Source organism: Octopus sinensis, linkage group LG3 (genome assembly GCF_006345805.1).
Source record: "Octopus sinensis linkage group LG3, ASM634580v1, whole genome shotgun sequence".
NCBI classification, from domain to species: domain Eukaryota; kingdom Metazoa; phylum Mollusca; class Cephalopoda; order Octopoda; family Octopodidae; genus Octopus; species Octopus sinensis.
This window is the reverse complement of record NC_042999.1, coordinates 115212348-115236088: the sequence shown is the minus strand read 5'-3', so window position 1 is coordinate 115236088 and position 23741 is coordinate 115212348. Positions and strand designations below refer to the sequence as shown.

Below are 23741 nucleotides of genomic sequence, written 5' to 3'. Positions count from 1 at the left end.
CTCTCTCTTTGTGTATATATGTGTTTGTTCATTTATTTTCTTCTAGAATAAAAAAAAAATGAACATGAAATTGCTGGCAGTGGCTTAATTGCTTTCCTGATTCTAAATCTTTTAGTTTGTAACCATGGCAACCAAAGAAGACGTAAATTCTAGAGACAAATTAGATATTCATTGATTGTAGATGATTTCCTGTGAGATTCTAAAACAGTGGAATTCCATCAACTATCAAACTTGAAATATAATGCTATAGGTAATTATTGCAGATAAATAATGTATCTGGAATAAAATGAAAGGAAATACAAAAAAAAATGTAGCATAATGGAAGACAAACATATCTATAATACATTAAAAGTCAGTTTGAATCTTGTTTGTTTGCTTGCAATGTTACCCAGCCAAACTGGAGCATAATGGGAAAATACTCTGAATTAACTTTACCCTGAAATGTTAATGAAACAAGTTATGCTTAAATCGGAGCAGTAGTTATAGAGATATTCGGGGTTTGAGGGTATAAATACCCAAAACAGTGCATAACGGGAAAATGCTTGGAATTTAACTTCATCCTGAAAGGGGAGAAACTCTAACCTTTCAGTGTCACATTCATTGAAAGCATGCGAAATAACCTGGAAAAGAAAAATCCCACAAAATAAAATTCCATTGCTGGGAAACTCAGTTTCCTGCTGACCCAATGGTTCATGGATAGTCTAGTATTTTTATATATGTAAAATTTAAGAATTTTGATAGTGAAGTTATCAGCTTTTTATATCATTATTATTATATAGGACATAGGAGTGGCAGAATCATTTAAATATAGACAAAATACTTTGTGGTATTTATTTTGGCCTTTAACATTCTGAGCTCAAATCCCACTGAGATAAACTTTGCCTTTCATCTTTTTGGGGTTGAGAAAATAAGTACCAGTCAAACACAGGAGTCAATGATCGACTAATTATTCCTTCCTTCAAATTTCAGGTTGTGTACATACGCTAAAATCATTATTTTTAAGAGAGTATTGTAGTTCACTAGAAGCATTGTGTATTGTTTGTAAAATATAACGTCTCTTGAATAGCACAACAATGCAGAGTAGACTGTAATAACTATTGTAATTTAATTATAGTCTAATATAACATTTCAGAATATAAATATTCCTTCTTCAGATATTGCTAGGAATTGATCAAGTCACTGCTATAATCGGTTTTTATATTTATTTGTTTTTTAATTATATGGATAGTGCCAGAGTAGAGGGATAACTTCTGTTGGCCTACATTTACAACGTAGTCTTGATTCTCAGTGGTGGTTATTTCACTGCGCTTCTCTTCACTTATATTATTAATGCGTTTAAGAAATACATGAACATTACAACTTCCCATTGATCCACCCGGCATTGAAATCAATAAAGCTAATAATTGTTTTATAATATAAGAGCAGGTGTGGTTGTATGGTAAGGAGTTTGCTTCCCAAACACATGGTTCTTGGTTCAATCCCATTGTGTGGCACCTTGGGCAAATGTTTTCCACTATAGCCCCAGGGTTGACCAAAACCTTGTGAGTGGATTTGGGAGACAAAACTGAAAGAAGCCCATTTTGTGTGTGTGTCTGGGTGTACATAAATACTATGTGTGTTCATCTTTGTGTTTGTCCCTCACCACCACTTGACAACTGGTATATAAGAAGAATGGAACAGTACTGAGGTCGATGTAATCAACTAGCCCCTTTCTCCAAATTTCATACCTTGTGCCTTTAGTAGAAAGGATTATTATTATTATTATTATTAAGGTGGTGAGCTGGCAGAATCGTAAGCAGGTCGGGCAAAATGCTTAGCAGCATTTCGTCTGTCCTTATAATCTAAGTTCAAATTCTGCCATGGTTGACTTTACCTTTCATCCTTTCAGGGTCAATGAAATAAGTACCAGTTGAACACTGGGAGCAATGTAATCAACTTACCCGTCCTCCAAAATTTCAGGCCTTGTACCTTTAGTGGAAAGGATTATTATTGTTAGGGCAGTAACTTGGCAGAATCATTAGCACGCTGGACAAAATGCTTAGTGGCATTTCATCCATCATTACATTCTGAGTTCAAATTCCACCAGGATTGATGAAATAAGTGCCAGTTGAATACTGAGGTTGATGTAATCGACTTACCCCTCCACCAAAACTGCTGGCTTTTTTTTTTGTGCCATAATTTAAAATTATTATTATTATTATTGAGTGAGAGAACAGCATATGCCATCAAAGTGACACTGGGGTACAAATATACAAAGCCCAATGTACCCATCTGATAAAGGTACACTAGGTACATGCATCACAACCATATATGCGCAACATGGTGATTTCATATCAAGATAAACAGCGCATGACCTTGCATATAGGGCCCAATTAGAATTTTCTTTAGATCTAGTAGCCCATCCTACTCAAAAGGATCCTGAATAAGGATGTTGAACAAAACACCCATGTTTCCAGGAGTGAATTATTCAAACCCCAAAGAATTCCTCTCAACACATGGCTATGATGCTCTCCCACTGCTTCTGCTCATAATCAGAGATGCGCATATTGTCAACCACCAAGAGACATGCTCAACTAGTTACGGTCAAACAACTGACAAGCCCATCTTTTACATTAAGACAAAACATATACTTGATATCACTTCGATCAGAAGCCATGAGAGCCAGTGCCTGGTATTGCATCAGGGCATTTATTATTATTATACAGTAGTCTTATTTTTATCATGTGCTTTCATTGCACTACCAAGCGCAGCTCTGTGTACCTTGGGTATGTGCTGTGGTTTGTTGTGGTGCTCTTATTATCACTGTATTGAAAGTGTTTTACATAGGCTCTGTGCGGTGCCTAGTAGTGCTATTTTCTATATGTTATATATACTTGTAAGTCCTGGTGTTTTTTTATGTGTTTTTTACCATACCTAATCTGCCTACTATAATAGGAATTGTTTCTGTTTTTAGGCTCCACATTCGAGTTTTACATATTCGAGTTACCTCTATTTCCAGATCTTAGTATTTTGAAAGTTTCTTCATTTATTATTATTGTTATTGTTATTATTATTTCTTTTTTTTTCTTTTTTAGGTCTTGTGATTTATCTGACATTACAGTAATGAATAAACTACCAAACTTGGAAGTATGCAGCATTAGGTAAGATTGAAATAGAATTTAAAATAAAAATTAAGTAAAAACAAAAAAATAGGCTATCTATAGATAGTTTGAAGCAGTTTAACTTTATATATATATATATATGCTGATTGTTATTTTGCTTGTTATTTGTAAATTAACTGTCTAGACATTTTACTGTACTTTCTCTCTTTTAAAGAAGTTAAGTTGTTTTTTTTAATTAAATTAAAATTCAGGTTGAAAGAGCTAAATCATCTGTTAATAACATGTTGCAGTAGGATGTGTCATTCAAAATTACTCACATTGTCTATTATCCTTGACTATATATTTATTGTTGGCTGATAATCTTTTAGTGATGATGAAATCTGTCTCAGTTATGAATCGGTCTTAATTATGGTTCTAATCTGTCTCTTATGATCTCTCTTTGTTACCAAGTGATCTCTACTATGATTCACCAGTCTATTTTTGGCCGTTGCCTCCCATTATTGTGGTTGTGTTTACCATTAGTCAACAGGAAAATATGGGTCTGTGTGTTCATTTTAACTATTTGCCATCTGTTTGGGTTGTTTCTAAATGAATAGTGTAACAATATTTTCTCTCACTATTTTATTTGATATAGATTATTTAATATTAAGATGCAGGTATGGCTGTGTGATAAGAAATTTGATGCCCAATCACATGGTTCCAGGTTCAGTCCCACTGCATAGCACCTTGGGCAAGTGTCTTCAACTGTAACCCCAGGCCAACCAAAGCCTTGTAAATGAATTTAATAGATAGAAACTAAAAGAAGCCTGTCGTGTACATATGCATATATGTGTGTGTTTGTGTGTTACTGTCGCCTTGTCTTGACATTGCGTAATAGTTGTAAACAAGTATCACTGTCATGCAAGCAGTGTCCTTTGTTTCCAATCTTCCATGAAAACATGTCTGGTCATAGTGAGGATGGGGACAGAAAGAGCATCCAGCTATAGAAAATCCACCTTAACATCTCGTGACAATCCATTGAATGTGACGACGAGGGTTTCAGTTAATCCGATCAACAGAACTTCTTTCTCGTGAAATTAACGTGCAAGTGGCTGAGCACTCCACGGACACGTGTACCCTTTATGTAGTTCTCAGGGAGATTCAGCATGACAAGGCTGGTCCTTTGAAATACAGGTACAACAGAAACTGGGAGAAAGTTGTAGTGAAAGGATACAGCAGGGTTCACCACCCCACCCCACCCCCTACCATAGATAGGCAGGCAGGTATCTATATAGGCTGTTTCTTGTACTCAGTGTAAGCCATCTAAATATTTTCCAGTAGATGCCAGCATGGCTGTGTGGTTAAGAATCTTGCTTCCTAACCACATGGTTTTAGATTCAGTTCTCTTCTGTGTGCGACCTTGGGCAAGTGTCTTCAACTATTGCCTTGGGTAAACAAAATGTTTTGAGTGGATCTGATAGACACACATGCACATATGTGTGTGAATATGTATATTTGTATCTACTTGTCTTGCCAGTGTGTGATAGTGAAGGTGCATGGCTCAGTAGTTAGAGTGTTGGGCTCACAATCATGAGATAGTGAGTTTGATTCCTGGGCTGGACTGTGTGTTATGTTCTTGAACAAGACATTTTATTTTACATTGCTCCAGTTCACTCAGCTGTAGAAATGAGTTGTGACATCACTGGTGCCAAGCTGTATCGGCCTTTTCCTTTCATAACATGAGTGACATGGAGAGGGGAGGCTGGTATGCATGGGTAACTGCTAGTTTTCTATAAAGAACTTTGCCCAGACTTGTGCCTCAGAGGAGAACTTTTTCAGTGTAATCTCATGGTCATTCATGACTGAAAGGAGCCTTTACTCTATGTCACAGTTGTAAACAAGTGTTGCTGTCATACAAGCAGTTTCATTCATTTCCAATTTTTCCATGAAAACTTATTTTGCCATGGGAAAATATTACCTCACTTGGAAACAGATGAATGTTGGCAATGGGAAAGGTTTCTGATAGTAAAAATATGAACCCCCAATGAATTCTGACCCTTGTAAGCATCAAAAAGTGGACTTTAAAGCTATAATAATGATGGTGATGTCCTGAAGTCTAGCATATGTTTCACTCTTTATTATTAAATGAAGTAAATTTGTAAATTGTGTTTTCATGTTAGACTTTTCATTAAAGATTTGATGATGTTTCTTAAAAGTATTGACAAATATATATTAACATCATATTACTATCAGTATATGTTCAAATTATTTTAAACCAATATACTGGCTGTATATTTCATTTTTTTAGAGAAAATACACTAACAGCATATCAATTTGCCTTTTGCAGCAGTAATTTTATTGAATCAATTAAAGACTTCCAGAATTGTAAAAAGTTACGAGAACTTTATGTCCGAAATAACAATATTTCAACTCTTGGTGAACTTTGCTATTTGAAAGAACTACCCAACCTGAAAGTATTGTGGATACAGAAAAACCCAATATCTGAACTAGAAAACTATCGGAATACTGTAATCCGCACACTACCAAACATTGAAAAACTTGATAATGTTCGTAAGTAAATGGTTTCTTTTTGTTGTTTCTCACAGCAGTTTCATTGTTAATTTGAGATGATTAAGTATGATGTTGCAAGATATGTTAAATTCTAGCATCAGTACAAGACCCAATCTTTCATACATTCATTCGTCATTAATACTTTTTTAAATGTATTATTTGCTGACAGCTAGTTTCATAAGCTAACCATTTAAACTGACCCCTCAATATATAACTTCTTAATCTCTCTCTTTCTCTCAGCCTTCATTCCTCCATAATTCTTCATGTAATTTTGCTAAGATAATTTCTCATCTCTTTTGATGTTTACTTTCTCATCCACCATGAACACTTTAAATGAATATTATTTACCAATTGCTAGTTTCGTAAGCCAATTTAACTTCCTAATATCGCTCTCTTTGTTCTTCCTAAATTCTTCATGAAATTTTGCTAAGCTGGAAATCTGCTTTGTGCCATTTCCCCAAATTAAACCTTGCTTGTTCGTGGTGCTCCTGCCTTTTCTTTCTCCTGCCACCAATACCGGATATCTCTATCTCTCTCTCTCTCCTCCCACCATCTACACCAGATATCTCTCTCTCCTCCCACCGCCATTACCAGTTATCTCTTCTTTCCCCCCATTCCTCATTGGTGCTGTTCTCTATATTACCTGCATTCTCTCTCTCTCTCTCTCCTGGAACAAATGGAACTAGCTTAGCTGCCCACCTACTCAACCAGCTATCTTTCATTTCATTTTGTCGAGAATTTGTCATCAACTACCCGGTAATTTTCCATGGACATATCAAAAGAGAAAGCTAATGGTCTGTACATGTGTGTGTGTGTGTGTGTGTGCATGCGCATGCATGCTTGTGTGTATATATGGTCAAGCTTGTTTCCTCTCTTTCTCTGTCCAAACTGCTCCTCCTTCACTGGTGGTACCCCTCCATCATACCTGCAATATCCTCTCCCTGGACAAATGCAACTAGTCTAGCTGACACCCTACTTAATCTACCATTGGAATATTTATATTTGCAACACCAGTACTGCTTAGATATGTTTTTACGATGTCCATAATGCTTATACTTACAATGCCTCTAACACCTACTCCTACCCACCTAGGGGCAACAATCATAACATGCTTGAATGTTTGAATGATGTCAGGTCAGAAGTGAGAACAGGTGGAGCATGTCTAACAAATGAACATGACAACCTCCTTCTTCTTTTCAGGCGCTGAATAACATCTTCCCTCCACCCCCCGAAGCATCACCCCACATTCCTTTCCCAGTTTTCAGAGTTGGCACTGTCAATGTAGGTACACTGAAAGGTACATCTAGTGAGATTGTAAAGATGTTTGAAAGGAGATGTGTCGATGTATGCTGCATACAAGAGGTAAGATGGAGAGGAGCTTCAGCTAGGGTCCTCACAGGCAAGGCACATATGTATAAAATCTTCTGGCAAGGTAACACGGATGGAGTATGGAGTGTAGGCATACTCCTTGTGGAGAAATGGTGGATAAGTTCATAGAGGTTGTCAGGGTATGCGAGAGAGTGCTTAAGCTCAAGCTAGTTCTGCAGGACAGTACAGCTACAATAATCTCTGCCTACATCCAACAAGCAGGCCTACCAAATGATCAGAAGGACGATTTTTATGATACCCTCCTACAGGCTATCTCAAAGACAAGTGGCAATGACCTCATCTTTTGCAGCTAGAGATTTTAGTGGGCATGTAGGGTGGCAATTCGGTATCTTTACTGGTGTACACAGGGGCCATGGTATTAGTTCCTGAAGGAAGAGGGAACTACGCTACTGGAGTTCTGTGATGCATGTAACCTTTTAATCTGCAACACTAGCTTCAGGAAGCCAGGCAGCCACCTGATAACCTATCAATCAGGTGTTTCTGCTAGCCAGATTGATTTCATCCTCACCAGACAGTGGGACACAGGGTTGTTCTTAAATATAAAGACCCTCCCAGGTGAAGAATGTACCCCCCAGCATAGACTAGTCGTTAGTGACTTTAGACTCAAGGCCAGATGGATGCCAAGAAGCAGACCAATCCAGAAAAGAAGGATTTGGAAGCTAAAGAACCCTTCACATGGTCAGAAATTTAGGGACATCCTCATCAAGAAATTTGATGAGAGGGAGGAAGAGCTACAGACCTTGGACACAGAGGGTAGCTGGAAATTCCTTTGGGACAGCTTACTAAGTGTCACAGACCAAGTCTGCAGATGGTACAAAGTCTCTTCCAGACTTAGAGTAATGTGGTGGTGGAATAATATGGTACACAAAGCCATCAGAGCAAAGAAACAGGCTTGGAAAGCCTGGAAGAACGAGGGCAGCAGGAATTGTACCAGATAGCCAGGAGAGAGGCTGGGTAATAGGTATACATAGACAAGGGAGAAGCAGATAAGAAGTTTGCCAATATCCAGCAACATGAGGACCAAAGAACTGAAGTATTTCGGATTGCAAGACAATGTGTAAGAGAAAATTGTGATGTCACAGGAGAGAAATGTGTCCGCATAGATAATGGTGCACTTGCTTTTAATGATTCTGAAAATAAAGAGGCTTGGAGAAGCCATTATGAAAGACTGCTGAACATGGAGAATGAATGGAAGGAGGAGAGCCTGCCAAAGTTTAGACAGTCCCCTGTGCGTGATAGAGAAGTTAAGGGTATGAAACCAGGAAACGCCCCTGGCCCATCAGGAATCTCTGCTGAGATGCTTAAAATATCTGGTGGTGTGAGTTATGGCCTAGTCACCCATATTGTAAACCAGTTCATGATGGAGTCATACACTAGCACGAGCAAGGTGAGTAGTGCTTTTTATGTGGCACGGTCAGTTTTGACAAGGTTTTTACAGCTGGATGCCCTTCCGAACACCAACCACTTTACAGTGTAAACTGGGTGCTTTTAAGTGGGACCTACACTGATAGGGTTACCAAGTACTTGCAAGACAAAAAAAAATTTTTTTTTAACTTTTAAGAGGGGAGGAGGCAGTGTATATTATTATCATTACTAGCTGACTCGTGCCATCAAAAATGACAGCTAATTGTAGTATTTTATATATAAATAAGGTACATAATAATCACAGATACAAACATTCACATACTTCCCTTGTACATGCACATGCATACATATATTCAGAGTTGAAACGCTGTTTGATTTTACTTTTCAGCGTTGAATGTTCATCATCCCACTTCCATTGTACACACACGCACACACATACTCACTGATTTTTTTTCACCACAGAACTTCCATCATCCCACTACCAAGTTCGCCATCACCCCTTCCTTCGTTATTCATCTATCACCCTGTCCTTTCTCATTCATACGTTGTGATGGAGAAATACACAAGAGTATTATTATAGTAGAAGATATGGATGATAAATCAAATTAATACACTTGTCAATGTTCACATACATTCACATACTTCCCTTGTCCACGCACACACATATACTCACACAAAGTGGAAATGCTGTTTGATTTTCCTTTTCAGCATTGAATATTCATCATCCCATTTCCATTGCACACACACACACACACACACATACACACACCTCCTTTTACATACACATATATACTCACACAGAGTTGAAACGCTGATTTTTATTTTTTCACCCCTTCCTTTCTCTTTCATATGTTGTAAAGGAGAAAAACAGAAGACACACAATGCACTCTTTGCCACTTCCTCTCTCTCTTTGCTATTACTTTCTCTCGCTCCCTCTCAGTCAGGGCTATTACTCTCACCATTTCTCCTTCACTGAATTACTATTTTCTCTCCTCTCCCTTCACTTAGACTATTCTGCATGATTTTGGACAAGTATATATATAAAAACACTATGCTCATTATTATATTAGGAGATTGTTTTTATGACTGCTCTATTCTTTGTTGGCATAAAACTGACAAAACTTGTTGAGGCTGTATTCTACAGCCAAATGCTCTTTTCTTCTGCCACACCTTACTTGTTTTCAAGTGAAGTACTTCATTTGACTGGTCTTCCCATGCCAAGCTGCAGGACATATTGTTATAAACAATACATATATTGATATATCAACATTTACGCCTGCTTCCCCAGCTAACATAGGTTGGACAGGTCACCTCATTTCAAATCAGTTCTTATTCACAATCATTGTCCCTCTCGGCAGAAGACCATGCCTCATTCATGCATTTAATTTTTGTGATATTTCTACAGCTGGATACCCTTCCTGACAATTATTCTACAGAATATACTGGGTATATTTTATCATCACACTGGCTCTAGAGAAATTGTGCCTTTGACAAGACTAAGGGGTCTTGTCAAATCTTGTTCATCAACCAGTTTGCAGCATGTACTTGGTGCATTTTACCATAGCAACCATACTAATGAGGTTGTCATACCCTTAACAAGACTAAGAAGTTCTCTTAATCCTACTATGTCTCTGCTCATTCATTAACCATTTTGGAGATGTACTGGGTGCATTTTATCATGGCGCTGACTCTAATAAGGTTGCCTTGTATCCTGCAAGACAGCAGAAGATCATCACTGCTTTACATTGTCTCTGTCCATTCCAGGTAACATGATCAGTGGAGTGAGTAAAACAAAGAGTGATTGCAGAAAAGAGGATATGACCAGGGAAACAGAGTGAGTAAGGTGGTAGTATCAAAGAAGAATGAGAAACTGGAAACCATCACAACTATTTATATTGAATCCTTCCTACTTCCACCATCTGTATCTTGCTATTTCTTTCTTCTCTATCTCTTTGATGCTTGAGTTAGAAGAGAATGCATCAAATCTATTGGAATCAATGCACCTATACCTGCAAACATGTAGCTGCCAATATAATCTCTCCCCCATTATGCTGTGTTATTATTCTCATTATAGCCTGTCTTTACTACCTCTCTTCATTACTTCTCTCACTCTATCTCTCCATCCAGGCATTTCCCATGTACTCAATGTGCTCATTGCTTTAGTTCTCCTGCTGCATATGAAATCTACTTTCTCTCTTATCTTTCCCCTGATTCCACTACACCTCTTGTGCATCTTTTCTTTATACTAGGGATACTATATGGAATTTCTGCTGACTCCTTTTCTACATACCAAGTACTCCCTGACAATATCAGGGTCCTACTTTCATTCCTACATACTAATTTTCGCTAAGTTCATTGTAAAATAAACCCTTCAGTTCTGTATTTTATTTCTTTATCTTGAATCTGCTCCAAATCTCCTACAGATTTACTATAAGAACATGCTAAATTCATCACTGAATTCATTATTGACACACTTTACTACTTGCACCTCTGTACATGGCTTGTTTGGCCCTCACAAATCATTCATCTAACCCCACCCTCCTTAGTAACCACTAGGTCACAGAAAAAGAGGACTTTGTCAGAAGCCTTTTCCAGGTTGACAATGCACAATATAGGGGCTTAATTTTAGTTAAGGACTTTTCTTGGAGAGGGTCTTGTGTTTCACTAGCAATATAACTTCAGTGGTACCTTTTCCTGAAGTAAAACCAAACTGCATCTCATCCAGTCTAATTTTGTTTGTAATTACTTTGGCATTAACTCTTTATCTAACTTCTATAATGTGGTCCAGTAATTCAATACCTCTATAGTTTCCTTTCTCCAGTGCATCTCTTTTGTCCTTTAAGGAGATTACAATATTACAATGCCAATCATTGAGTATGACACCTTCCTGTATTATCCAATTGACTATTTGAATGATTGCTCTATATGCTTACTTCACCAGATATTTTAAGCATCCTAATGACTGTTGCTTTATATACTAATTGCTCTATCTGCTATACTGCTGCCACTTTGAGTAGCTGGTCCCTTTGTTAGGTTTACATGTGGTAGCCTCACTCCCTCTTTTTCTCTCTTCTATGCATTCTCTACATTCAACATCATCTCATTGTTGCACTTTCATACCTCTTCCTTTTTGTCATCAGTTAAAGTGGGTGTACCATTATCATTCTGTATACACTTCACGACAACACAGCTCAATTCACTGTAGTGCACTACCTAAGCAATCCAAAATACCTTATAATTTTGATCTTCATGTCATAGGACATCTGCAAACTTCTTTCTGCCTCTCCCCTTACTGTATACACCTGATGTCTGACATCTCTTATAGCTATTTAATATTTTTCACTGCTGCCCCCTCTCTTCCACTCCTTTGAAGACTGCCTTGCAGTTGTAATGGCTCTATCTACAGTATATTTCACCACTACCTCCCCTTGTACATAGACAGGACCTTGCACTAGCAACAGATCAAGTCTGTAACATTTAGCAAATTATCTGGTAGAAAATATCAGTCTTATTCTATGTAATATGTCTCTATCTCCTCTACCCTTATATCACAAGCATCAACTATTAACTTTCTAGATCTGACTATTTGAAGGTTCTTTTCATTTTCATATCTTCCTTCAAATCATATTTTGGTCCTTAATCAGACTAACTCTTATTTTAAAGTTGCTACTCACTAATCTATGTTGAGTGGTACAGTCTCCACTCATTAACTATTTGACATTTACAATCATCATATCTCATTTCTTGGTGTGTACTCACCTGATAGAGAGGTGATCAAGAAACTGACTGAATTCCTGAGGTTTGTGTTGCAGATAGTCAGGTTATTGGCATCAAATAACTCCAGAAGTCTTAATCCTTTCCCATTTTACATATCATATTTCTAACCATCATGTTTTCCAGAGAAGCAATTATGGTGTTATTGAAATTGCCAATTGTTACTGAGACAGTTTGTAGAAGGGGTTCAAAAACAGACCCACTATTCAGCCACCAGCCTTGAATGGGGAGATGTTTTGTTTGTGACTAGCTTAAGCATAATTATTATATCCATATATATGTGTGTGTGTGTATGTATACATATATGAATATATACATATATATATATATATATATATATATATATATATATATATATATATATATATATATATATATATATACACACACACACATAATTTTATTATATATACAGTATAAATACAATGAACAAGAAAGAAAGACAACATGGGGATAACAAGGTTTAACAAATAAGGTAGTAGCTTTAATGGAAAGAGAAAGTCTCTTAACATTTTGTATGTTAGTCTTTCATCAGATGAAGAGAGAAGTGCAGAGGAAGTGAGATAGAGGTTAGAAATCAGGTGGGAATGCTGTTCTGCTAGAAGAGTTCACACAGGAGAAAAGAATAGATGTGTTTATGTAAGTGAAGGAATCTATCTGTCTGAAAATGGGCATAAGGGAAGATTAGTGTGTGTGTTTAATGTGGTGTATATGTGTGAGTAGATGTGTGCAAGTGTGAAAATATAGTAGAGGTGATGGTGTGTGTGCGTAATCATTAAGGAAGTGGTATGAAAGCCTGTGTATAAGAAGATAAGAATGGATGTCAGTGTGAAGGGAAAAAAAATCATGTTGGGGAAGTAGATGGGATGACAAGAGAAATACAGAAGCTGTGATTATTGTATGCGTCAAGGTTCATTTATACATTGTCATTCATGCATATCCAGCAAAGCATGTTCATCTTATTTTTATCTAATCTTTGCATGTCTTCCACATTCAACATGTATGTATATGTATTTGTATATATATATATATATATACACACCTACATATCATTATCATTTAATGTCCATTTTCCATACTGAAATTGGTTGGATGATTTGACAGGATCTAACGAGCCACAGAGCTGCATTATGCCTCAACATCATAGTTTCTATGGCTAGATGCCCTCCCTAATGCCAGCTATATTTATATTCCTATAAAGATATACATGTGTTTGTGTGTGTATCATCACTTACTGTCCATCTTTCATGGTGGTAGTTCATCAGGATCCAATGAACCATAGAATTGCATTCAGCTCCAGTACCAGCTTTGACATCTTTTCTACAGCTAGATGCCCTTCCTAATACCAGCTGTTTTATGAAGTGTTCTGGGTGCTTTCTTCATGGCACTGGCACAAGTGGATCAACAAGTAAATTGTCAAATTCCTCTCAAATCACACCTTATCAGCATACATTAAAAATGGATCCATTAGACATCACAGTTCTACAGATATGAAAAGGAGACCACATATATATATCATCATCATTATCATCATTTAACATCTGCCTTCCATGCTGGCATGGGTGGGGCAGTTTGACCGAAGCCAGCCAAGCAGAAGCCTGCACAAGACTTCTGTAACTGTTTTGGCAGGATTTTTACAGCTGGATGCCCTTCCTAATACCAACCACCCAGCAGAGTGGACTTAGATATATATATATATATATATATATGTATTATATATATATATATATATATATGTATATCATCATCATCATCATCATCATCATTTAGCGTCCGTTTTCCATGCTAGCATGGGTTGGACGGTTCAACTGGGGTCTGGGGAGCCCGAAGGCTGCACCAGGCCAGTCAGATCTGGCAGTGTTTCTACAGCTGGATGCCCTTCCTAACGCCACCACTCCGAGAGTGTAGTGGGTGATTTTATGTGCCACCGACACAGGTGCCAGACGAGGCTGGCGAACGGCCACGCTCGGATGGTGTTTTTATGTGCCACCGACACAGGTGCCAGACGGGGCTGGCAGACGGCCACGCTCGGATGGTGTTTTTATGTGCACCGACACAGGTGCCAGATGAGGCTGGCAGGTGCCAGACGAGGCTGGCAGACGGCCACGCTCGGATGGTGTTTTTATGTGCCACCGACACAGGTGCCAGATGAGGCTGGCGGACGGCCACGATCGGATGGTGTTTGTTACGTCCCCAAAGCACGGAGGCCAGTCTATGCGGTACTGGCTACGGCCACGTTCGGATGATTTTCTTGTGTGCCACCGGCACTGGTACCACAAAGATACAAATTCCATTTATGTTCATCTATTTTGATTTGTTTTGATTTGATTTGATTTTCACTTGCCTCAACAGGTCTTCACAAGTGTCACTTGCCTCAACAGGTCTTCACAAGTGTTTATATATATATTACATAAACTAGCAGAAACACCTATAAATTTTGAGGTATAAATAATATAAACTTACCTCTTTAATCTGTTTGATACCAGCTCCCATCCCTTGTTTCTATGATACAAACTTCTATTTTGAAAAATTTAAATTAGAATCTTCAATCAATATTTTTGTGTTAATTTAGGGTGGTGAGCTGGCAGAATCGTTACTGCATTGTACAAAATGCTTAGTAGCATTTCTTCCAATTTTAAATTCTGAATTCAAATGCTGCCCGGGTCGACTTTCATCCTTTTGAAGTCGATAAGTACCAGTAATCAACTTGCACATACGAGTTTCACATAACCAGCCCCAGCCCTTTCAAAAGTACCTTGGATCGTAGAGCAACCTGCTGTGCTTGAGGAGACCTTTTGGATCAAGTACATCAACATCAAAATGAAAATCAAATGGAAATTGTAGTTGTGATACCTGTGCCGGTGGCATGTAAAAAGCACCATCCGAATGTGGCTGATGCCAGCGCCACCTTGACAGGCTTCTGTGCCAGTGGTACATAAAAAGCACCAACCAATTATGACCGTTGCCAGCCTCCTCTGAGCCCTGTGCCGGTGGCACATAAAAAGCACCCACTACACTCACGGAGTGGTTGGCATTAGGAAGGGCATCCAGCTGTAGAAACACTGCCAGATCAGACTGGAGCCTGCTGCAGCCTCCTGGCTTCCCAGACCCCAGTCAAACCATCCAACCCATGCTAACATGGAAAACGGACATTAAACGATGATGATGATGATGATGTTTTATTTTGAATCAAGTTCCAAACATCAGCTTAATAATGACAGCTATTTCATTAAATTTTCGATTATTTTCAAAATGAATTGTAACCAAGGTAATGTGTTTCAACAGAAATATGGTAACAAAGAGGTTAATGATTTAATTTTACATACTTTCATCATAATATATATATATATATATATATATCTTTATTTTACCTTCTCTCTCTCTCAGATGTGACTGAAGCAGAGAAGGAAACAGCAAAGAAAGAGGGTTTTGAGATTTGCATTCCAAAAGAGCCCACTCCGCCAACTAAACAAGATACTCCAACATTTTCAAACTGGAGACAAACGATTGAGCTATCTATTGAAGAAATCAAGTAATCATTACAATTATGAATTATTTTTATTTTCCAATAATATCAAAACTTCATTATCATCATCATCATTTTTTTATTTCAGATATAATATAAACCGAATGAATATTTTTCTGTTAATTTTAGTCTAGAATCAGTTGATTGAACTTAAAAGCCTTCACTATATATATTTCTCTTCAAATTCTAATAATTGTTTTCGATACAGTGAGTCATTCTTTAATTTAATTTCCCAATTTATATTTTTTTCTTTTTTCCAAATCCCACTTTTTTGGTGACGAAACAGATATATCTATAGATCTGTTACCTCTTCAAAATTTCCATTATATGCTAATTGCTGATTAGATATTGAAAAATCTGACTCTTTCTAAAGTATTTAAAAAATTCTTCTCTAGTCATGATTATGTGGTTAAGAAATTCTCTTCACAACTACATGGTTTTGGGTTCAGTCCCACTGCACAGTACCTTGAACAAGAGTCTTCTACTACAGCTCTTGGTCAACCAAAGCCTTGTAAGCAATATAGTAGATGTAAACTGAAATAAGCCTATTGTGTATTTATGTGTGCGTGTGTATGTGTATATATATATATGCAGCACGAAGCTTTGTCAGTGAACAGGTCGTGGTCTCAAAGCGACGAAAATATTTTGACAAATTAAATTTAAATGTTGAAGTGAATTTAACGGTTTTGTGTGTTTCTTAAATGGCTTATAAACACCTTCCACACTGCAATTGTTATATATATATATATTATATATATATATATATATATATATATATATACAGTAGTACCTCAGTTTTTGAAAAACTCTGATCGCAAATTTATCGTGCTTTATATATATATAGATAGATATATATATAAAGCATGATTTATTCATGATCAGAGGTGTTTGTAAACCGAGGTACTACTGTATTAAATGAATACGAGAAAGACAGGAGATAAAGTACAATTTATTCGTGATCAGAATTATTTGAAAACAAAAGTTCCACTGTACATATATATATATTTATCTTTTACTAGTTTCAGTCATTAGACTGCAGCCATGAAGAATTTTAGTCAAACTAATCAACCCCAGTACTTATTTTTCCTTTTCTTAGCCTGGTACTTATTGTATTGGTCTCTTTTGCCAAATCACTAAGTTACAGGGATGTAAACACACCAACACTACTTGTCAAGCAGTGGTGAAGGACAGACACATATACACACACACACACACACACACAGATATATATACATATATATATATATATATATATATATATGTGCATGCTGAGACCTACTTCGGTCATGACTGACCATGGGGTTGCACCTAGAAAGTTACCCTCCCAGGCACAAGTCCGGGCAAGGTTGTTTATGGAAGACCAACAGTCTCACATCAATGACTGCAGATCACACTAGCTGACGTGACACATACCAGACTGGCACCACTAAACTCCAAGATCTACTGCAGAGGGAAATGGCACACTGCACCTGGCAGCATGTGCAGAACCCTGTGAGTCAACAAAAGTAAGGCTTTACATGTTCCACCTATGGACGTATCTGTCTCTCCAGAATTGGACTTCATGATTACAAATGACATTTGGGAAAAGTGCTCATCGCTTTGTGATGTTCATGAAAGAAGAAGACATTGCCACTGGACAATTTTTGTCCACTGCTGATATATTTCTGTGTTTTAACATTTTTAAGAAATACTTTCTCTAGATGAATATCACAGTTTATTAGGCCCTCAATGATATATCCATTGTATGATACACAGGTTGCTTTTTAAACTAATACTACTTTTGTTGCTAATAACAAATCTATATTAAAGATTTTTATGTCTATTTTCAGTAAAGTCCGAATAGAACATAACTTGGAACCATTGCATATAGATAAACTTCTACCACCTAGTCACACTCATAAAAGGGTTAGTATACATTTTGCTACAATCCTAATTTCTATAAAGGACTTATTTGCTTTCAATTGTTATTTTGCATAATTATTTTTTCTGCTTTTTTGTTTTGTTTTAAATTTCATTAAAGAAAATTGGCAGTCTACAACCTCAAGTCAAAAGTTTATGAATGGAGCATTATTTAACATTTAATGTTATTTATAAAAAAAAAATAACTCTGAAAGTTTTCTCATGCTAGTCAGCTATATGTACTGTCACTATGATGTAATGTTTATCCTTTTTTTTTTTTTTGCTTTAAATGTTAACTCTAGGATGAGGAATTTGACAAGGTTAGTAATTTCACTTATTTCATCGTAGTTAGTGATTTTTTTTTTTTGTCACTGTTGTCCGTTCATTTCACTTGGCTTCTCTTGCTTCAAACAACACAACAGAAACTATTTTGTGTCATTTAATCAATGTAAGGTAAATTTTATTTATGTTTTTTATAAAAAAAGTTTTTTGTAAGTATATTTTTTCTTCTATTTTTTTTCTTATAAAACTATATGATCACTAGTTACATCTAGATTAGCCTTACCTAAGTTTTGTTTTTGTTTTTTCACCCTTAATTTGGCTAAGTTTATGTGTGTGATTATTCTAATTATTATTTTAATTCTTTAACCTTATAATACTTATTTTTAATAATTCTTGATACTTCAAATATTTCACTTTTACCTGAGGAAAACAACAAAACTGAAAGCTTGAACAAGCTCTTATGATACTCTCTAAATTTAAACATTATTGCAGGCAACCAATTAATTATGATACCTGAAAGTTGTTGCAGAATATAATTATTGATATATGAATTAAATGTGTATAAGAAAATTAAATGTTTTTACATCAGTTATATTCTTTGTGCTGTGCGAGAACTGGCATGTCAAAGAATTGACTAAAGGTTTCCTCTGCATGTCATAAAAGGTGACTAAAAGAGGTTGAGATAGGATTTGCACTCCAAGCTTATAAAACCCTCACAGGCAATGACTGCCCAAAACAAATACCTAAGTTGAAGGGTTGTCACTAAAGTGGTGATTCCCTTCTCCATCAGGTGTAGGGAATCACCAACAAATGGTGGATGCAGTAATACACTGTTACTGTGCATGCCCCTGTTCTTCTACTGCTAATTATACTCTTAGCCATTGAATAAAATTAAAAATTAACAATTTATTCTGCATATTGATAATTTGAGTTATAGGGATAAGATATATATCTAAAGTAACATCACCACCACTTTTTTTTAATTGTTACTATTTTTGCTATCACAGCTAAGGCTATGCTGAAAACTGCCTCTTTGTAATTTTCTGGGAAAATAAGTTGGTCCCAGGAATGAACAATTTATTGACCAGAGTTGTTTATTCCTTTTGAGCATGACACATTCTTCACACAGCTGTTGTATCACTTTCTCTCTGTTTCACAGCCATTTTTTTTAAACTACTGGGTGAGGATTTACCAATAGTAAAAAGGGTCAAAGTGATCCTTTTTACTATTGTTTGCCTTTTCTACTGCCAACCACTCAAATGTTTGCTTCAGACAAACTGGAGCAGGCAGTCATTGGTGTCTTGCTTAGAAATGGTTAGTCATGTTTTTTTTAATGCTGGGGATCAATTAGACATATCTGTAGAGTATGTCTCTCTTTGTATCTCAGTCCATTGTGATTCCTAATGTAATACCTATCATCATCATCATTTATGTCAGTATTTATTTTATTCCTAATATTTTGATATCACCTCATCTGTAACATTTTTTCCTCATATTTAATCAACCTACATTCCATCTCCCAATCTTCTTCCTAACCTAGCAAGTAGCTAATGCACCACAATGCTCTCACTAGTTCCATTTCTAGCTCTCTCTGTTAAGAGGCATAAGCACTTAAACACATGGCGATAACTTCCACCTACCAAATTCAATCACAAGGCTTCAGTCAGCCCAAGGCTATAGCAGAAGATACTTGCTTAAGGTGCCACACAGTGGGACTGAACCCACACCCATGTGGCTAGGAAGCAAGCTTCCTAACCACACATACCTGCTCATTTTTGTTTTAGCAGAGATCTGATATTTACCACACTCACTCTACTAAAGTTCTTTCATATTTTTTGTCAGTTTGTTAGAGATTTCTGCTGTATCTCCTATACTCTTCTTGTTTACACTGACAACACAGTAAGGGGTATCAACACATTGAGAAAGAACATTTCTCCGATTCTTTTGGACTTATATTACTTCACAGTATCTTTGTTTTAGTTTCACCTTCCAGCTAACAGTTTGTAAAGGGAAAGTTTACGAAAAAAAACAAAAGACGAAGGCAGGTGGTGTACAAAACAAACAGATGTATTAGTATAACGCACAGGAATAGAAAAAGTCTTGTACGTTTCGAGCCTACGCTCTTCTACAGAAAGGTACACAGTAAAAACAAGGAGAGAAAAAAATGTGTGTAGTGGCTAACGATCTATCATGTTCACTTTTTTCATGGTGCACCAATCTAGAATTTTTAGAATAAGTAAAGGTTATCACACTCTGTAATGAGAATCAGCTGGTTGACAGTCAGAGATTCCTGGAGTCATACAGCATTGAAAACCTATGTGACTGTCTAGAACACTAAAATTAAGATAAAGGTGGTTGTGAACAGAATTTTGTTGTCAGATTGGTTGGTAATTAGTGAAAGCACATGGCTAAGTGGTTAGGATATTCAGCTCAATTGTGAAGTCATGAGTTCAATTCCCAGTGACATGTTGTGTCCTTGAGCAAGACACTTTATTTCACATTGTTCCAGTTCACTCAGCTGGCAAAAATGAGTAGCACTTTTTTTTTTTAAAGAGCCAACCTTGTCTCATTCTGTGTCATGCTGAATCTCTCTGAGAACTACATTAAGGGGTATGTGTGTCTGTGGAGTGCTCGGCCATTTGCACATTAATTTAATGAGCAGGCTGTTTCATTGATCAGATCAACTGAAATTCTCGTTGTTGTAACTGATGAAGTAGCAGTGGTGGTAGCCATTTTTTACTTTTAAAATTCTAGATTGGTGTATCCTGAAACAACACTGTTTTGAACTGGGCCTTTTCAAAAATACACCAACTTATATGTGCAGTATGTCTCTTTAGGATATATTTATGATACACTAATTATGATTCATATCAACTGTAATCATTTTAGCTTACCAATTCTTGTAATTACCTTATTGAAGATTTTGTATTTATACTGTGATTGCAAACAAAAATACATAGGTATAACTTCCAATGTATTCTATATGCTCAGAGGAGGATTTTGTTCTCATCACTTCAAGCTAATATAACCTTATTAGTTATACAGTAGTACTGCTGCTTATAGCAGTGAGACTTGATTGTCTCTCCTGGAGGCACTGCATAAGAACTATTTATTCTTTAACTAGAAATTTGATGGTTTGGCCATTCATGTGTTTAGGCACAAGAGCCTCTAAAAGGATTTTGTTACTTTCAAAATTTACTAATACATTTTATTTGTATAAACAAAAAATAACAAGAAATGAATATTGTAGTTTGAGGGCAACTAAAACTGTAGGTTGTATATGTGTTTAACCAATTTTGGCCTTGCTAATCCAATTGCACTCTTATTTCTTGTTCCCTGTTGTCTTACTGAGAAAATAAATAAGCTTTTCTCTAACATAACTCATATTTTCATGCAATTGTATATATACTTTAATAACATTGATTTGTATTTGTTATAAGTATGTGATGTGTGTATGTTTCTCTACATGTATATACATAGTTATCAAAGAAATGCTCTACAGTACAACATAAGCTCTGTTCATGGACACTAGATAACTAAAACTGTCAAACTTCCTACAAATACTAAATCTCAGACTTTTTAATTTTTTGTAGTAATCATGTATTTATTACAATGTTTACAGTGCATTCTAAAATACTAAACTTCTTCTTTTAAGAGGAGAAAAGACTTGTTCTCTGAACAGTTACTGACTCTCTGCAAATCAGTGGTACAGTGACATATCTAAGATGGAACAGCTAACAAACATATAAACTTTCTAGAATATAATCATAAAAAGGAATTGGAAGTGAAGCTGGCAGTTTGATAAACCTTCAATCACAAAAATGATATTACCATCTGCCTGCTCCTGTACCTCTAAACTAACAAGTTGCATAAGAGAATGTATCCACTTCTCCCCTCATCATAGCTATCTTTCTTGTATTGACCTCATTTTAAAGATTTTGCTCAATCTTTTCTGTGGGAACTGAAATCTTCTCTTCTCTTCCTTCAAATTTTCCCCACATGCATGAATTTTCAGAAGTTCAAATAAAGCATTAATTATATCAACATCATCAATTCAAGAGAGACTACAAAAGGTATGGGCATTGACTCAGTTATTCAGACAAACTAATAACCCAAAATATAAGCTGATGAGTATAGTTGTAGCTTCCTGCATGTCACACAGAAAAGTTATGAAAATTAATTGATTATGTTAGAAGAAACATGAGTAGTTTAGAAACAGAAATAGAAGAATGACAGAAATATGATTGAAAGAAATTATGAATGAGTTAAGAGTATATTGAGTAAACTATATTAAAGAATATCAAAAAATTATAGTATTGTTTTGTTATGCAAAATTTTCACAAGAGTAGTGAATGTAAAAATCTCAAAACTTTAAATGGTAATGATTTGAAATATACTGTTAACAGTATGTAAAATATGTTAGATACAAATTTATCTCTCCAGGCCCTCTAAATCAGCTTATGTCTATCTTTATTTCCTACACTTCCAAAAAACAAACTCAAAATTTTAAAGTACAGCATAAACAAATATGACGCTATTATGCAAACTAAAAATAGGGTTTACACAATCTGGAAGCTATCACTAAGTAACATGTATAGTTAATCCTTTATACTATATAAAATTCTTCCGCAAATCCAACAGGTATTGGCCTTCATTTCTTCTGTTACTAAAGTCAAACAACTCTAAAGAAATAGACCTCATTATTGCTTACTTCTTAATTGCAGTTTTATTGCACTCTTGAATGATTATGTAGTGATTCCAAAAATTTCCCCACTGGTGACCTTTCTTCATTGTTGACATACAAATAGTTTTGATCTTTCAAAAACAATTGCAAATCAAAAGCCTTTACACATGATATAAGGTTAGATTTTCATGAAGTGTGACAGATAAACTTCATAGATTCCATTCCTACGGGTTATACCAAGAACTAACTACCTAAATCTAATGTTTTCCTTACAAACCATATTATTTCTCTAGGGCTCACTGAACCCCTTCGTTGATCAATCTTGGTGTCCCTACTTCCACGGTCTATCATCATCTGTATTTTCATCTTCACCAATCAATAACACCTTGTGTCAATCATTACCAACCCTATCCACTCCAAAAAACAGAATGACCAACTTTCCATAACTTTCTCCTTTAAATTCAACCTCTTTTCAATAGTTTTGTTAAACAGTCTCTTCATACATCTTTCAGGAGGTTCCAAAAATTTGATCATTTTTTTAATGACTCTAAAATGCAAATGTTGCTTATTTCTAGAAGAAACTGTATCAGACTGCAATTTCTCTTGAACAGCTTCCAGCCTCTCAGTCTCTTGATGAATTAGCAAGCAGTGTACCACCTCTGCTCAAATTGACTCAATATGTTTGTCTCTGTCACATCTAAATGCAGTAGAAACTATGCTCAATCTCACACCCTCTGAGGTACTTGCCCTGTTCATATTTTATTGACTGCAGAAGCTCTTTCTGAATATCAACCACATTGACTTAGCAACTCCTCCTAGATGCTCTGTCTTCTCATCAGAATTTGGCTTTCTCTTTTCATCCACTATTTCAATTCCTGTGAAACTGGAGATTGCTGACAAGTTCTCATTATGGTATTCTTTAAATGCTCTTCTCATTTTGCATAGCCCGCATTTTTTGTTTCCTTGACTGTATTTAGAAGAAACTCATGAGGAATAAAGTTTCCATTACCATTCATACTTTACACTTCCTTCTGACTCTTCAAATCCTCATCTAACCATATTAGTTCCCCACTACTACCACCATGCAAAGACTGTTGGTGACACTCCTGAAACCCAACAATGAAGTATATTTTCAGATATTCAGCAGTCTTACAAAACAACTTGAAGGTAA

General features: G+C 36.2%; 1 protein-coding gene across 2 annotated transcripts in view; it reads left to right on the top strand.

The window, feature by feature from the left end:
- LOC115209265 (cilia- and flagella-associated protein 410) overlaps positions 1–23741 on the top strand; it is a 46370-nt gene that overhangs the window by 20326 nt on the left and 2303 nt on the right. Inside the window, exons 2-6 of one of the 2 annotated variants that reach the window (XM_029777565.2) lie at positions 3075–3140; positions 5428–5651; positions 15567–15711; positions 17535–17610; positions 17907–17924. In XM_029777565.2, the coding sequence (XP_029633425.1) occupies positions 3075–3140; positions 5428–5651; positions 15567–15711; positions 17535–17610; positions 17907–17924 (529 nt within the window). The remainder of the gene's footprint in view (positions 1–3074; positions 3141–5427; positions 5652–15566; positions 15712–17534; positions 17611–17906; positions 17925–23741) is intronic. The other variant, XM_029777566.2, reaches the window with a different exon arrangement.